Source organism: Dryobates pubescens, chromosome 12 (genome assembly GCF_014839835.1).
Source record: "Dryobates pubescens isolate bDryPub1 chromosome 12, bDryPub1.pri, whole genome shotgun sequence".
Classification (NCBI taxonomy): Eukaryota; Metazoa; Chordata; class Aves; order Piciformes; family Picidae; genus Dryobates; species Dryobates pubescens.
The window spans coordinates 33,153,854-33,171,544 of NC_071623.1; the positions used below are offsets into that span (position 1 = coordinate 33,153,854).

Below are 17,691 nucleotides of genomic sequence, written 5' to 3' on the forward strand. Positions count from 1 at the left end.
AGGAGAATGGCAGGTCAAGAAATAGGAGCAATGGGATGACATGAATTTAGGTAGTTCAGATGGGCTTTTGGCAGAGCCAATTGTGCTGTGCATATCTTCTCACCTACTTGTGATTAACGGTCTGTGATTTACCTTCTCTCCTTGCCATGCTTTTGGAGTGTGATAGATTTGTGATAGATTTGTGATAGATTTTCTCAATTCTCAACATAAGTCTTTTGACAGAATCGTAGATCTGATCTATCTTGTAGTACTGCAGTGTTTCAAATAAATAGGTCAAATAATCCTAGAAATGGTGTTCGTTAACTTTGAATCGATAGTGATAAAGTTTCTCTGTATTCCTACTTGCTCAAACTTCTGTCTAATCTATCTTTGTTCTCTTCTTCTTGTGCAATCTTTTCCTTGCTTCCAGTGGCTGCTACAAAGAACAAAGGTAGAGGTGAGTTCCTGCCTGCACGCTTCAACTTGCATTGCATGTTCTGCAATTTAGACATTTTCACACAAGTTTCCTTCTGCTTCTCAAAACCAATAAAGATATTTTTAAATCTTATGGTACAATAGAGTCTGTTTCCACAATTATGTAATTGCCCCTGTGTGCAGACCATTTTAATTGTTGGTCAGTCATCACTACTCATACTGTACTTTGTTACTTGTTTTAATTTAGTAAGTTTTTAGGGGGGGGGAAATAAATAACAAATAAACTCCAGTGCATTTGGGTTAGATTTCTGAGGTGCATGAGAGCAATACAGGGACAGCGATGGCATTTTAATCAAAATGAGGGTATTACATAAAAAAAAAAAAGCTCATAAATATGTAAATGTAATTTATATTTTTATCTCTAGACAGAGTCATAAATTTCTGAACAGGGAACAATGAACATAAGTGTCTCCTAAGAATTCTCTAGCTTTTCACACTAGTATAGAATGATCACTGTTTCTGAAGCGTACTCTAATCTCTACAGAGATTTATGACTTCGGAGCAGCAAGGTGATTGTCACAAATCAGTGTGACAAAGAAGTAAACCTTTCAGAACTAATCATGTAAGGTCACTTGGACCTTAAACCGTTTCCTGAATTCCATTGAAGCAGTGATGTAGCAAATACAGCCTGAAAGCTGTATTTTTACTTGCCTGGACATATACATGTACCCAAATGTATGTGTATATACACATACATTTGTGTGTGCACAAGCAAATAGTCTCATATAAAACACATCTTTGCATAAAATTGCCTATTTTACTAAATTTGGGTAACTTCTCTGGTAGATAAAGTTGAGTGGTTTGACAACTAAACACCAGATTTTAAGGCAACTCTTTATGCTTGGTAACATGTAGTTTGGATGTTAGGAACTCTCACAGTCACTATTTGTGTTCGTTTCAGTTGCATACATTGTCCAGCTTGAAGATGCACAACAATAGTAGTAATAAAAATGCCCACAGCTGACTGATAACATTTATGTATTCAAGTAATTCATTGAGTACTTGAAATACAGCTCAGGGGTGTTTTTAGCTCTTGCATGGCTTTTTGTACATATCCTTTTCCCCTCAAACTGTGCATGCACTGGATGGCATGAGCGAGGGGAGTGGAGAAAGTCAAATTAACATATGTCTATGTATGCTATGAAGTGAAGTTTGCTTTACTCTTTTCTGCACTTTAATGTACTTGGTTGTGATGCCATGTAACAGTGGTTAAGAGTTGAAGATGTTCATAATCAACATGAAAACCCAAAGCACATACACAGAAGCAAACTTCCAGTGCAGATTGGCATAATCTCATCAGTATTCAGGGATTATTTCACGTATGCATACATTGCAATTCAAACAGAAACTGCCCTGCAGGCGCTCGAATTACGCAATGAGTCAGAATTACTCATGGGCCCCACTCCTCTGTGAAAATTAACTCGCCCTTGTATCAGAAGTGCACATGCATAGTGAATAAACAGCTGAAGCTATGTGTGGTAAACTGAATTTGACACTATGCATTGTCTTTGGAGTCCTCGGTTGCACAGTGCTTTCAAGAAGCCACCAGCTTTTCTTCTGGTGCTGAACAGCCCTGTCACGAAGGTGCCTAACATCCACAAGGAATTCAGCCCTGCAATAGTTTTGTCTTCAACAAAAGTATAGGATCCATCATGTAATCTCCTGTGGTGGAATACATAAAGGATCTGATGTCTTCCTTCTTTCCACATTTCTCTGTCTAAGCAGCAAAGAAGGATCTGTTTCTCCTTTTAAGGTATAACATTTCATTGGCAAACCATTGTCTGACACTGGAAGCAACAATTCACAACTGAGAGAATGCTTTGCTGCCAGAGGAGTTTTCCTTTGGGCATTTATCCCACTGAAATGCAGCACTCTTGTCTCTGTGCTCCTGGCCCTTCATCTTTCCTTTATGAAAGTCTGGAATTTCTCCTGCCAATCTCAGCAAGGTGAAGTCGACGCCTGCCCTGAGATTTGAGGGTTCCAGAGCACGTTAGTAGGTGACAATATTGTTCCTTCTGGAAGGAACAAAGGTTTCCAGGCTCAGTGCTCTTATCAGAGATGGGTAAATTTTCAGTCAGCAGGTGAAAGAGAGAAGCCAAGTGTCTTCATTTGAATGTAATTAGTTAAGGGAGTTCAGCTCCCATATTTGCACTTCTCTGAAACACTCTTGTCAGGTGCCCCACTGTTCTCATGCAGTTAGACACTTGACTTTATAACCCTTCCAAATTTAAATTGCCATTTCTGATAGCATTTCTGGTTTTGGAAATGGTGTGGAGGAGTATGACAACTGCCTATAAAAAGAAAAAAAAAAAGAAGAAAAAGAAAAAAGAAGAAAAAGAAAAAAGAAGAAAAAGAAAAAAGAAGATTATAAGGGCCTGCTGCTGCTGCAGAAAGATAATGCAAGTCCTCCAGAAGGATGTCTTATTGATTTCTGAGACATGCATATTAGAAATGGTAAAATTGCCAGAAAGAATCCCAAATCCCACAAAGAGACATTTTGCAGAGGGCAAGATGCAACTGCCTCAGCACTGCAGGATTCATTCTGCCCAGTCTATATGAAAATGTAGTAGATTTGTAGCTCTTTCCATGGCACTCTTTACCCTCATTTTAGCTGTGTATGGTCTGTTATTCATTATCTTATCCCAGTCTTCTACACACAATGCTAAATTTCTCTCCAAAGCTGTTGTAGAAGCTGTACATCAGTGGGTTCAAGGGATTGGCCTCTTGATGGATAACACCTTCAAACTCTTCTCTAACTTTATACTATGCTTTTAAGTACTGTAAATCCCTTTAGCCCTCTTTCACTTACCTCACATGTTTGACATTAGCTGCACTATTTTCTGTGGCCCACTGAATATCCATGAGACTTTTGAGACGCATCTTTTCCTTGATTTGTATTGTATCTGTGTCTTAAAGAAGTTGCACTTATTTTTGTGCTCCATGGAAAAGAACTTTTGTTTTTTTTCCTGCCATCATCTCATCTGAAAATGCAGATGTATGTTTTTTTTAACTTTGCTATTAAAAGAAGAGGTTAATTTTCCTTCAGAAACATAAGATTAAATTTGGCTTTAACAGTGCTTGTTGTTGCACACAGCTCAGTCTCCAATATCATCATAGCACTTGCTACACTGTCTAAATGCATCTTGTCCAGGAGGCCAAGATTACTCTGGACTTTATTCACTTGATTTACGTTGTTTGTTCTCATTATGTCAATGAAATTGGTATCAGCTTAATTTAAGGTTTAAGTCCAATGCCTGGCCACTCTTCCAGTTATTTCTCTTCCCTCCCCCCCTTAATATCCAATCTAAACCTGCCCTGGCACAATTTCAGGCCATTTTCCTTTTGTTCCATCACCTGCCACTAGGAAGAAGAGACACACACACACACACACACAACCCTACAACCTCCTTGCAGAGAGCAATCAGGTCTTCTCTCAGCCTCCTCCTCTCCAAACAACCCCTTCTGTCTCAGCTGCTTGTCAGAAGACCTACTTTTCAGATGCTTCACCAGCTGTGCCACTCCTCTCTGGACCTGCACCAGTAACTTAATGTCCCTCCTGCAGTGAAGGGGCCCAAAACTGAACCCCGTGTTCAAGGTATAGATTTACCAGTGCTGAGCACAGGGGCATGACTACCTCCCTACTCCCACTCGTCACACTATTCTTGATACAGGCCAGGACACTGCTGGCTCATAGACCCTGCCACTTTTTGTGTATTCAAACACACAGATGGCCCAGAAGTTAGGTGGAAGAGATTACTCTCTACAATATCCCAACATATTTCTAATTCAGGGTAAAATTATCCTGAAATCAAGCAAGTAACACAGCAGCTATCCATGCTAGGAACAGGATGAAAGAACTGTACCCAAAGGGGACTGAAATACTGCTATTTATCTTATTTGTATTATGGTCACAAAGTATTGAGCTATTAAGTTATTAACATCATTCAGATATTGGCTCTGCTGTCCCAGAGCTTTCTGTATTGAAGGATTAAAAAAGGGTATCATCTGCATAAAGCTGACACACTGCCACAACATAGTGACAGAAACTAAAAACTAGTGGAAGCGTGCATGTGTTGAAAGAGTGAATCCACCACAGAGCCTAGGGAAACTCCATAACTCACAGTAGTTTGAAAGAGCATGTATTTATGGCTACAAGCTTTTACCACTGAGACACAGAAATGAAAACCTGACAGATTTCACCTTTAATACAAGGCCATTAAAAAAACTTGCTAGCATAGCATGACCTGAAGCCTGACTCATTTCTTTTCAGCTATTCTAATGCTAGTGAGCTAAGTGAGCTCTTCTTTGTAAAGTGCTCTCCCGATAGTTTAATTTAAAAGACAGTTTCACCTTATAAAGGTAGAATTGTGATGTTACTTTAAGATAGCAAAAGCACCTTTGATATTTACAAGTGATTGTACTTTGTTAGGGGAACCAACAATGATAATGAAGCCCTGAAACTAATCCTTTACTTTCTTCAGTATTCCTTCCCCTGTAGTTTAGTCACCGTTGCCAGTACATAACCTCAGAGGTCTGGTGCTCTTCCCTGATGTTTAAATCATATTCAGTGGCCAATGCTGAGAGTCTGAAAGGTCTAGATTTCATTCCTAGGTCTGCCATGGTTTCCCTCTGTGATTTCTCATGGCACTTAAGGTCAGAGATTGTTTCATATTGAGCAGTTCTGATGGGGAGGAAAGTAAAGATGAAGAACAAAAGTTGATGTTTGTGAAGAGAGTATAAGAAAAAGAAAAAACAAACCCAAAATGACCATATTAAGAGTGCAGGAGTACTGTGAAGGCATACATCAGAGGTATGGTTCCTCCCTTTGCTGTTGACATTTTAACAGGTGTATTTGAGAAATTAATGTAGGTAGGCAATTGCTACTGTGTTTCTTCAGTTCTTGTTCTATTTTGTTGGGGAAAAAAAGGGATTTTCAATGTAATGGTTAGTCTTTAAATATAAAAATGTGTATAAAATCCTCCTAACTGCAGAGGTTCACAGTAGCTCAAGAGAACGGGTTATTTCAGAGTGTCAGTTTTCCATCAGATAGCATAAACCATTATAATCACATTAGACACTCAAAAACCACATAGATCTACTTCAGTATAATGTACATGCCATTTGTCAAAAGGCATGTGGAAGACAGCACAGTTGCCTGAGTTCACAGGGATCTTTTTGAAGATTAAGGAAATTTGTTGCTGTGTCTTTTTCTCCTTGCAAACTCCAGATGATCCTCAGTGGGAGAAAGCTGGAATCAGGATGGTAATCTTTCTTAACAAAGTTGTTGACTGCTCTTTACCCTTTGTAATTATATTTGGAAATACTTGGCCCTAGCATCTCTAAGATCTTTCTAACATCAAGACAGTTGAGATATTCACACAGTGCTGTGTGTATGTGGTCCAAATGCTCATCATAGAATACATAGAATACATAGAATAAACCAGGTTGGAAGAGACCTTCAAGATCATCGCGTCCAACCCATCAACCAATCCAACTCCGCCCAAGCAACTAACCCACAGCACCAAGTACCCCGTTATCATTATAGTTCCAGCCAGAATCCTCCTCTCATTCAAGGTCCCAAGTTCTGCTGCATGCTAAGGAGACTGTGAAAACATGAATCAGCATTTCCTAGATTGAGGGACTATGTTAGCAGTGTTGAAAATAGCAGCTATATAAACCTGTAATGCCACAGAATCATCATGGCTGAGTAAGATAACTGACTCCAACCATTATCTAACTCTACCAGGGTCATTACTGCACCATATCCTGGAGTGTCATATCTAGGTGACTTTAAAATGCATCTAGTGATGGGGATTCAACCACTTTAATGGACAGCCTGTTCCAATCTTGAGGACCCTTTTGGTATCTAATTTTTTGCTAATGTGTAACATAACCCTCCCCTGGCACAACTTGATGCCATTTCCTCTTCTCCTATTACTTGTTACTAGGGAGAAGAGACCAACGCCCACTTCTCTACAGCCTCCTTTCAAGCAGTTATAGAGAGCAATAAGGTCTCTCCTCAGTCTCCTTTAGACTAAACAACCCCAGCTCCTTCAGCTGCTCTTCAGAAGACTTATTCTCAAGACTCTTCACCAGGTTCTTTGCCCTTCTCCAGACTTGCTCCAGCACCTCAATGTCTCTCTTTTACTGTGTCACCCAAAACTGAATACAGTACTCAAGGTGTAGCCTCACCAGTGGGACAATCCCCTCTCTAGCTCTGCTGGCCATACTATTCCTGATGCAGACCAGAATACCATTGGCCATGCAGCCACACTGCTAACTTATGTTCAGATGGGTGTCATTAATACCCCCAGGTCCTTTTCTGCTAAGCAGCTGAATGAGGATGGCCTCCTCCTGAGCTTTTAAGATTTGCTTCTTGAAGAGTGTCCAGCCTTCCTCAACACCTTTATTCTTCAGGACAGCCTCCCAAAGGACACTGACAATCAGTTTCCTGAACAGGCCAAAGTCTGCCCTACAGAAGTCCAAGGTGGCAGTTCTGCTAACCCACCCCCTCCTTACTTCTCTGAGAATCCTGACAATGATACCTAAAAACTAGAGAAAAGCTACAGCTGATGTACAAGTTACAGCAAACCCATGATCACTGATGGTAGCTCTCTGTCTATAGCTATAAATGCTTTCTAAAACATAAGCTTTCCATTCAGGCTTGGCTTTTTTTCCTGTGTGTTTCATAACCAAATGAAGTGGGGAGAGTGCTTTACAAATGAAAGGTGTTTTTTCTTCCGTGCTCTTTTAAAAACCAGCACTTGCAGTGATTCTTCACATTAGCTCAGTTCTCAGAGTTTGCTTCTTAAATTTCTGTGAGATCAGATCTTCAGAGGCTCTGTTGCACTTCAGTGGACAGCAGTGAAACACATGGTGTTTGAATAGCTGAGGCTTCATTCTCTCTGCTGACATTTTGTGCTTTATATTAATACTAGCTTGGTTTCTTGGTTCAGGCATGGGAACAGAAGAAAGGAAGCTAAGAGGTTTCCATGTGTGCTACCACTGTTCTATAGAGGATCTCTAGAAGTTCTTTCTAAGTAAAAGAAACAGAACTCCATTTGGCCTCTTGCCAATAAGTGCAAATTTCAGCAGCAACCTTTGCCATTGATGTTTTGGAAAGCATTGCTGGCTCTCCAAAAGCTAAAGAGATGAACAAGTGTGTTCCTGTTTGTCCCAGATTGCTGAAGCTGATAGTGCGTCAGGAGCAGTACTCCAGCAGACAGAGAATTTCAGGATTTTCTTTTCAGGAGCCTGAATCTATGAAATCTGAATAGAATAGAATAGAATAGAATAGAATAGAATAGAATAGAATAGGATAGGATAGAATAGAATAAACCAGGTTAGAAGAGACCTTCAAGATCATCACGTCCAACCCATCAACCAATCCAACCCACCTAAACAACTAACCCATGGCACCAAGTACCACATCAAGTCTGCTCCTGAACACCTCCAATGATGTCTATAACCTAAACAACTGCATTGATTATTTTCTCTTCTTTTATATCATTATAAACACTTACAATGACAAGATTTCTAAAACTGATAAAATATTTAGCAATAAAGAAGAAACCCCACAAACCCAACAATGTACAAGTTGGCTCTTTCATTTGTTATACCAGTGTTCTTCTCAGGGGCTCTCTGAAGAGCTAATAACAAACTGGAAGTCATGATTCCAACCTGCAACCTTCTGTATATTATGACTAAAATCTTTGAAAGGCTGTAACTTGACAAACAGTCTTCAAAGGGATACGAGCAAGAGAATTAACAAGTTCCAAATAATGTTAACTGAATCTGTCAGGAGGGAAACATTGGATGGAAGGTGGTGGAGAGGAGACACTCATGAGAGTTACAAATGCAGTGGCCTTCGCAGCAGTCAGCAGTAGAGGTTCAGCACAGACTTTGCAGGTCCCCATGGGTCTCTCAGCTGCTATCAGAACTCATTGTCAGTTTGCCAAACGCTGCCTTTCCTAACTGTCCTGTCTTATATAAGCAAAGATAAGGCTATAGACCCATGATTTATGTCAGAACATCTGCATGACACAACACATCCAGCTAATGTCCCGCAGTCTCACGTTGCATTTGTTAACTTGCAGGGATCACTGCAAGCTGCCTCATTCGTTTGGGAGCTGTGGCTTTTCCATTCACATGATTTTCTAATAACCATTGTCAGTGCTATATGCACTAATGGTAAATGCTGTGTGTGCTGCACCAGGAGGTGTACTTACAGGGTGTATTGTACATAACCATGCGTTTCTCGAGGTAGAGATTTTTGCTTTTCATGCCATACTTAGTAGATTAAAGATGAGACTGTCATTTCTAGTCCCTTTTGTTCTGTTTTGTTTCCTTCAGAGGAGTTTGGTTTGGTTTGGTTTGGGGAAGAGTACCTATTGTGTTTATCTTCCCCTGATTTCTGAAAATGTGAAGTGTGCCAGCTAATGCTTCCCAAGTAGCAGCTCAGAAATGAAAGGAGAATCTGAGTCCTTGCACTGATGTCCGTTTGCATGTTAGGAGTTTACAAGTGTATAAAAATAATGAGCTAATGATTCGACATTCTTTTCAGCTAGTGTTGTGTACAGAAATAAACAGGATGAAGAAGCTTTCCTCCCATAGTTGGCCTGCTCTTACAGAATTTAATCTTTGTCATGATTGTCATAATGGACTGCCTATCCCACTGCAACAATAAATGTTCCCCAGGAGGCAATCTAGTAAAATAAATGCTTTGCCAGAGCAGACATAAGAAAATTTCTCTGATCTTTGACTTTTTTTCTCTCTCCAGAAGCTCAGTATAAAAAAATGGGCCTCTCAGGACTGCTGAGAGGACACAGTTCTGGTTTTGGGACAGCAGCTGGGAAGCCAATTCCAATGTCAGGGAAACACACTCCATATGCACTCTGCCAACATTGTACTTCCATGTACTTACAGATAGATTCCACTCCTCCTATTCTCTTTGTCTGCATGGAATTGTACTGTACAGTTGTATCCCCCTTGCCTGCCAACCAATGCAGCATGTTTTCCTAGTCCTTCCCTCCTGCTTGGTTTTGTTTTGCTTTGTTTTGTTTGTTTGCTGGTGGGTTTTGTTTGGTTGGGTGTTTTGGTTGGCTGGTTGGTTTTGTTTGTTTGGCTTTGTCTGTCCCATTCTCCTTTGTCCCAGGACACAGGAGGCAGGTGGTTTTTAATCTTCTATTAGTTCTTCTCCTACATTAGGTTATCATTTTCATTTGATCCAAACAGCCTTCAAAACACAAGCAGTCATTTGTGTAGCCTGCTGACAATGATTTGAATAACCTTGCCTTTTTTTTTATCACATCATGAGAGATCTTAAATGCAGGTTTTGCCTAGATTCATTGGTGCTTATTCTTTTCCTTGTTTGGTTTGGGTTTGGTTTTGGTTTGTGTGTGTTGAGTACAATACCTACAGAGTGAAACTGTCACTAAAGAGCCTTTCTTTAGGAACATTCTTACCATCACCACTCTTGATTTCAGGGGGTCTCCTGAGCATCCTGTTGGTGAGAGGTCTTGCCATTGTTAGCACCATGTGCTTTCTGAGAGTCACCTCATTGCAGCAAAAGAGGTGTTCAGATGGGTTGCTTTAGAATTGTCAGAAAAGTCAGCCTACTACACAATCCAATCTAGTTCTAAGGAAGCAGAATAATTCCCAGTAAAGCCCCATTTACCATTTTATTCAAAATTAATTTGGCCCAAACAAAACTATTTTCTGACACCTGTGTGTTGGTTTGGTTTGGTTTGGTTTGGTTTGTTTCCATCCAGTGGCTATTAGGGCCCAGCCAACTTCACATTTACTTCTCCCTTTCATGAATTAGTCATACTCCTGTGGTATTCTAACCATGACTGCTATTCATTCTTACTTCTCTTCCACTTGTAACAGAAGGCACCTCTCTGCAGTTCCTGCAGCTTTCTGTCCATGCCTTCTACCAACAGTATGTAAATATAGAAGTGCTCAAAGAGTAAATGTAATAAAAAACCCACCCAAGAAGGCAATCTGTCGCTTTCATAACCTGCCACTGGTTCATTCTGTAGCAGAGCAAGAATACCAGCCTGTTAGAAGCAAGAGTATGGAGTTCCTGTGCTTTTGATATAATTCCCCAGATTTTACAAACTATTTTATTGACCAAAAAATGACAGGGGAGCATTCTGAATTGTTTCTTAGCAAGGGTATTCATTTATGAATTGCTGGCACTTTCCTTTCCTGGTGAAGAGGCTTTAATCTCTCGGGTGAAACGAGTTAAGCAGATGATGAATCTGTCCAAAAAAGGATCACGCTGTTGCAAGTCTTCACTGCCTGTAAGGTCTCCAAATCATTTGATATATTAGTCATGTTAATGTGTTAACAATGGTAAGGCCATGTTTGTGTGGATGAGTGAGCGTTCAAACAGCACTTTCAGCTGTCGGTGACTGCCTAGCACCCGGGATGAAACTCAGTGATCTGTGCATCCTTGTGTCTTTTCTCCTTTTATCCAACACTACAAGAAGAAAAGACACCTAACTGAAACAAGAAGCACAGTATTAAGGGTTACAGTAGGAAGGAAGTGACCTGTGGTAGCGATGGGAGAATACCTTCTAGGAAGAGCTTTTCGAATCCTGCCTTCAATACATCAACATAGCATTTCTTCAGCCTTAGGGTCCTGATGCTGGGCATATCCAGCCAGCAGATCATGCTTAGTATTCTGCACAGGCAACAAAGTCCCAGGAAAGGCCTTTGCTCTGAGTCTTTACAGGAAGCTACATAAGCCAGGAGGTTTTCTGTGAGAAGGCTATGGATTCTAAGGAAGATCTGGACTACAGAGCCTGGTGCTGTTTGCATGACAGGGGTTCAGGAATAGGGCAGATGTAGAAAGTAGATAGGGTCAGCGTCAGACATGATAGATTGGATTAACTGCAGTTTAAGGTTTCAGTTGGCTGATTGGAGTAGGTTGATGGAGATGAAGGTAGCAGTGCTATAAAAAAATTGTTAGGGAACTGACAGGATTTAGGATTTGGGCTTTTGGGAGACTTGAGGGTTCACGGGAGGGAGTGAAAAGTTTGAAAAGTAATTTTTGTAGTGCAGAATGTTGACCATAGCATCTTTATACATGTATGGCAAACCTAGGAGAGATGTATCTTTTTCCTCAGTGTTTAACACTGTCAGGAGGGAAACTGAAAAACCTTTCAAATACTTCATTATCAATAAGTGGAAAGTGTAACACGCCAGAAGACTTGTTTATCTCTGCTATAAGTATTATTACACTACAATAGACTGCATTTAATATGAGGTTGTCAGCATTTATGTCAGGGGTATCTATACTTTCCAGTTCTCAGCTTCAGACCTCTGCTGCACTATTTCCTGTAATGTGCTGCAGTTGTCTCCACTGTGCAGAGAATTTAATTTAAAGAAAGTTTTAGGATGGTATAAATGTGAAACTTGATTTTGTAAACATTGGCTCATGTGTTAAGCCATAATTCTCCTGAAGTGAGCCCACCTTTGTATTTAAAGTTTGGAGTAAAGACAATGTAAATATCAGAAATATGTTGGTTATTGTGTCACATCTCTAAGAAATAAATAGCTTCCTTTATTCTGAGGCAACTTTTGTACTGGTGAATCTCTCAGTGCCTTTGGGTCGTAGGTTTTCTTGCACATTGCTTCCAGCGGTTTGGAAAATGCTGGGGAATGTATCTGCATGAAAGAAAAAGGTGCAGGGCTTGGAAGCATGAGGGAGATTGATTGTTTCTGTTTGAAATGAAGCCAGGACAATTTGGATAAAACAACAGAATGGTTTTGAAATGCTTCATAATGATTAGCATGGTGACTCGATGTTGGATTACTGATAGAGGCTCAGAAAGTAGCTTGAGTGCCTTTGAATTGGCACCAAAATTCACACAAGATTAGCTGAATTTGCTTGGTATTTGGTACAAAGAAGTGTCATGGTCAGAAGATGTGCTTCACAAATTGCCATGCAATGAGAGAGTTTATTGTAAAGTTATTTTAAGGTGGGATTTTTTGCTTGGTTTTTACATGTTGTTGGGTTTTTTTCTTAGCTCAGTAAAGAAAATGATCTCATACATTTGGATGTATATCAGTACCCTATCTGACACCAGGAGCAGAATTCATCAGTCTTTTCCTCCCTCCAGTGACCCCCAAACATGTCCTCTTTTTAGCCCAAGGTTGTGGCATCTGTTTATTGCAACAAACGCTTGAGCCTCGTGAAATGATGTCATATTACAGTTTCTTGTCAAAATTGGTACTGCTGGTGACGATTGCAATCCATGTCATCTAGTAGGCAGCATTACAGCCTAGCTGTCAAACAAATGCAACATGCTTTTCCTGAGAAGTCTTCACTTGAATGAAGCACTCCAACCAGGCCTCTAAACTGCACTCTTCTTTATTACTTTCTTTTCTTCATTGGTCTCTCCTGTGAAAAAGGAATTTATGGAAATATCTTTCGAGTCCTTTCCATTTCTGTCCCACTATTTTCTGTCACAGTTGGAGGCTTCTTTTCCAATTTAATAGCTAACCATTTATCTGATTTTCTTTTAATGTCTTAGAATTTCTCTAGTGTGATGTTTCTTTTCTAATTTCTCCTCTTTCTTCATAGCAAAACAGATTCTTTATCTCCCTGTTTTCCATGAGACGTGTAGAATCGTGCTGTAATTTATCTATCACTTCTTTTTTCTTGTAATCTCCTTGCTATGTTGAGAAGAATCAAATTTGTCCTAAACCTTAAAGAATGGGGGATCCTTAGGCATTTTTAAATGGTTATTCTCTGCTGAGATCTTTTGTCTACTTGAGTCTCTTTTATCTCTTTTGTTTCTGCATTCGGAAAGAATAGCTGACAAGGGGGGTGTGTGTGTTGGGGGGTGGAAACAAACAGGTGAACTACAAGTGATTAAACCCAACCACTGATGACTTTTTTGATGTATGAAGATAGATGCAGCCAGGTTATGAGGAAGAATGCTTCTACTAAGAATCTATGTAAAGTCTGCAGTTAAAAATGAAAGGTCTAAACACACAGATTTCCCAAAGCCTCTCCACTCCATTAAAATTCCACTGTTTGAAACTCCACAGATGTGACAAAGGGAGGCTGCTCACAAGCTGAGCCAGCTGAAACCCTTGAACTGCTTGGCCAAGGGAGTACTGAAGCCCCACATCTCCTTGACCAAAGAGCTTCATGCTGCTTTGACGTATTTTCTTCTTGAATCTTATTTCACAGTCTCCTTGAAAGGTGAGATAAGAGCTGGGCTTGCTGCAGTCAAAGCCGGGAAGAGGTTTTGTTTTTAGCAAAGCAGAGCCCTTGAACACTTCAACACTAGCACTCTTGACATGGGGCATTACAATTCCCAGTATGATCTTTGCATCTGCTGGGCTAATGTCAAAGCATATTTCTTTGAGAGGCTGCTGGCTTAATTTCTTTAGCCTTTTGGGTTGAGGTGAAGGTATACATTTCTAGAAGGTCAGTAGTTCAGCCCTGGAACATAGATCAGCACTGAGAGAATTTACAAGAGGCATTTTAAAGATGTCTCTGCATTTTCATGAGCAGTATCCTAGTTATACAGAAGACAAGTGCATGTGACTGTGTGGATCTTGTTCTCTTTCTTGTAAGCACTCTGTTGAGTGCTGCTGGAAGTAAAGTGGAGGTTGTCCAAGCCCCTTCCCTCAATTGTGGTCGACCACTGTGTGCCATTGTTTTGTTTCTGTACACTGGGCTTGGAAGCTGAAAGCAGTCCCAGAAAGCAAGGCAAAACAGAGTTTGATATACTTGGGGCCTGAATAAAGAGCTATGGAAGGTAGGAACTCAAGAGACGTCTGAAATAAATGGTAGAGGATTTGTAATTAAATGCTAGCATAGATTTTCCAAATCAGTGAAACCAAACCATATTTCTACTGCTCACATCTTTCAGATTCTACACTGGTTTGAATTTCAGACTTTTTCCTGGGAGGAATGTCCTGACCTCCCACCAGACCCAGGGTGGAAGGTTGTTTTGTGGTGTGTTTTTTATTATTTTCAGTGTTCTTCTGTGGCTTTTGTCATTCAAGTATTAAGGCCTAGCAGCTACGGAGGTCTCTGTAATGCTACTTGCTGGGCTGTTCATGACTAATTGTCTTACAGCACATTGTTTCCCTGTTTCTCCGTGCTTTGTTTCCTTCAGTGTGTGATGTGAGCTTCTATTAGACAAGAATTGTGTATCCTGGGGGAGCATAATGGAAAAACACAAAATGCCAGTCAGGCTGTAAAATTTAAAGCCATGCTTTAAAATGTGTTTGTGAGAGGTGTAGATTCTTAGAAGAGGAATGCTGTGCTGGAGTGAAAGATCTGGGCTGGCATCAGGAGGATGCCAATGAAAGGACAGACAAGGCTCTCTCAGCTAGTGTCACATATGATTGGAATAAGCCATTTAATCTTAAAACCCACTGAGCTTTGTGTTTCACCCATTGCTATTCACTTATGTACAGTATGGTAATGTATTCATTATGCTTTGTGTTGCTGCGGAATGCATTACAATGTGAAGTAGCATGAAAGTGCACTAAAATGCTAGTTTTACTTTTGCTCTAAATCAGTGTGAAGTGAAGCAAAATTTTTCTGATCCTGAACTCTATGAGCTGGCCTTCACAGATGCTACCTTCACAAAATCACAGCATCAACCAGGTTGGAAAAGACCTCAGAGATCATCAAGTCCAACCTATCACCTAACATCACTTGACAACTAAACCATGGCACCAAGTGCCACATCCAATCAGGGATGGTGACTCCAGCACCTCCCTGGGCAGCACATTCCAATGGCCAATTACTCCTTCTGGGGAGAACTTTCTCCTCACCTCCAGCCTAAACTTCCTCTGGCACAGCTGAGATTGTGTCCTCTTGTTCTGGTGCTGGTTGCCTGGAAGAAGAGACCAACCCAACCTGGCTGCAACCTCCCTTCAGGTAGTTGTAGAGAGCAAGAAGGTCTCCCCTGAGCCTCCTCTTCTCCAGACTAAGCAACCCCAGCTCCCTCAGCCTCTCCTCACAGGGCTGTGCTCCAAACCCCTCCCCAGCTTTCTTGCCCTTCTCTGGGCAACGCAACATCTTCCCTAAACTGAGGAGCCCAGAACTGGACACAGTACTGAATGTGTGGCCTAACCAGTGCTGAGTACAGGGGCACAATGACCTCCCTGCTCCTGCTTGCTGCACTATTTCTGATACAGGCCAGGATGCTACTGGCCTTCTTGGCCACCTGGGCACACTGCTGGCTCATGTTCAGCTGCTATTGACGAGTACCCCCAGGTCCCTTTCTGCCTGGCTGCTCTCCAGCCACTCTGACCCCAGCCTGTAGCACTGCATGGGGTTGTTGTGGCCAAAGAGCAGAACCTGGCACTTGAACTGGTGGAAAATGATGGAGAGTGGCTTGGCAGCTCATCTGCCAGCTCTTTCAGCACCCTAGGATGGATCCCATCCAGTCCCATGGACCTGTGGGGATCCAGGTGGCTCAGCAAGTCTCTAAGTGCTTCCTCCTGGACTACAGGGAAAATATACTGCTCCCTGACTCCATCCACTGGTTCTGGAGGCCAGTTGTCCTGAAGCCCTCCTGCCTTACTGTTGAAAATGGAGGCAAAGAAGGTGCCTTATGTACCTCTAGATTCTTTCTTGATCAGAATACTGAGAGAGGCTTAGGCAGCTCTGGAAGTCTAGAAAATTGACCAGATCAGATGCTGTAGAGAAACAGCACCTCAAACTTACTTCATTTCCTGTTTCTATCAAAAGGTAATCACTGTTTTCTAGCGGAGGTTTACATCTATTTTTCTAAGACTAAAGGGCAAAAATGGCATTTGGATTCCAGAAGAGATGTCATTTAGCTGTGTCAAAGTAAGTACTGGGGACTCTAATGACCTAGTTTCCTGTTAAATCTCTAGGACATTGCTGAAGTTATGAGCATAGGGAAAAAATGTTTTATCTTCAAAGACTTCAAGATGAGGTTTATAACTTCCTTAAAGAGTAAAAAATGAATCCTCTCTGCTGAAATGAAACAGATGAAGTTTTAGCCCAAAAATGGATATTTTTCCCTGAAGAACTAAAAATTGAACCACTTGCTGTACATGAGAAATTTGAAGAAATGCAGTGCACTAAACCACTATCTTTAGTGCAAAAAGACAGAGGAAGAAAATTCTCTATTGTAACTTCTGTAAATGTACAAATAAATAGTTTGAATTCTGCAAAAAGCACAAGGACTAAAAATGCTTTGAGATTCTATTTGGAATCAGGACCGCTTTAAGTATTTTGGGGGAAATTGCATTAACAGCACTTTATATTTTCCTCCTGTGCTATATTAAGACAAGATGCATGGGAAATATATTTGCCTATATTTTTAGTGGATTCTGATGACTTGCCTACAGATTTTTATCGTTCTGTTTTAGTAAACTGCTCATATCCCTGTGTGGCCTATCCACATATTTCTCAGGTAAGCAAGCAGGTACATAACAGCACAGTGCATTCTATGATTCTGTAATGACTGTATGGGTAGGGGTTTCAGGCTAATCTTTTGTTACCAGTCTTCTGGAACAAGCCAAATCACCACTTCTTTGCCCTTCACACGCTTCTTCCACTGCAGACTGCTGTCTTCTTGTGTGCTCCAGACTGGGATGGGAAAGCCTGCACTTGCCCTTCTGCTGGGGCGTTGATTCTGTGTGCTAAAAATTCCTGCACCCATACCAACACATGCAGTTCAGGGGAGCTACTGGAAAGAAATACTGACTTAGGTCTCAAATCAGAAAAAGTACAGCTAGGGCATAGCTATGCACTAGAGCAATCGAGGTATGCTGATAGAAGCCTAACAGATGGCTTGTGGATGCCACCGTCTCAGAGCGGGGAAGCAGTGATTCACTGCGCCTCATTGGGCCATACAGAAATTCCTCACACTTCACTAGTACTTTAAATTCTGACTCTCAAATATAAATGAACCTGTTTTGAAACCATCCTTGTTGTGGAAGAAGCAAAGCATTTTTTTGAAAATTAACTGTTCATGATGGAGGAAATACTGCAGCTGAAATACTTGCTGGTTGGCAGCTTCTCAACTGCCATCTCGTGGCATTCGGTGCATCACTCCAACCAGTGCCTCCAAGTTGTGTGCAGCTGCGTCACTTGAAGAAGGGAGACACTGCAAGGAGAGGAAGAGAATCAAATCAAATCAAATCAAATCAAACAAAATCAAATCAAATAAAACAAAACAAAACAAAATAAAATAAAATAAA

The 17,691-nt window shown here is 40.9% G+C and overlaps 1 protein-coding gene across 4 annotated transcripts in view; it reads left to right on the top strand.

Annotated features, from left to right (window-relative positions):
- The window catches only part of CADM2 (cell adhesion molecule 2), a 632,714-nt gene that overhangs the window by 414,196 nt on the left and 200,827 nt on the right, over window positions 1-17,691 (top strand). For 3 of the 4 annotated variants that reach the window (XM_054165780.1, XM_054165782.1, XM_054165783.1), the window contains exon 2: window positions 410-436. The exons of the other annotated variant lie outside the window; for it this stretch is intronic. In XM_054165780.1, coding sequence (XP_054021755.1) covers window positions 410-436 — 27 coding nt within the window. The remainder of the gene's footprint in view (window positions 1-409; window positions 437-17,691) is intronic. 4 annotated transcript variants of the gene reach the window in all.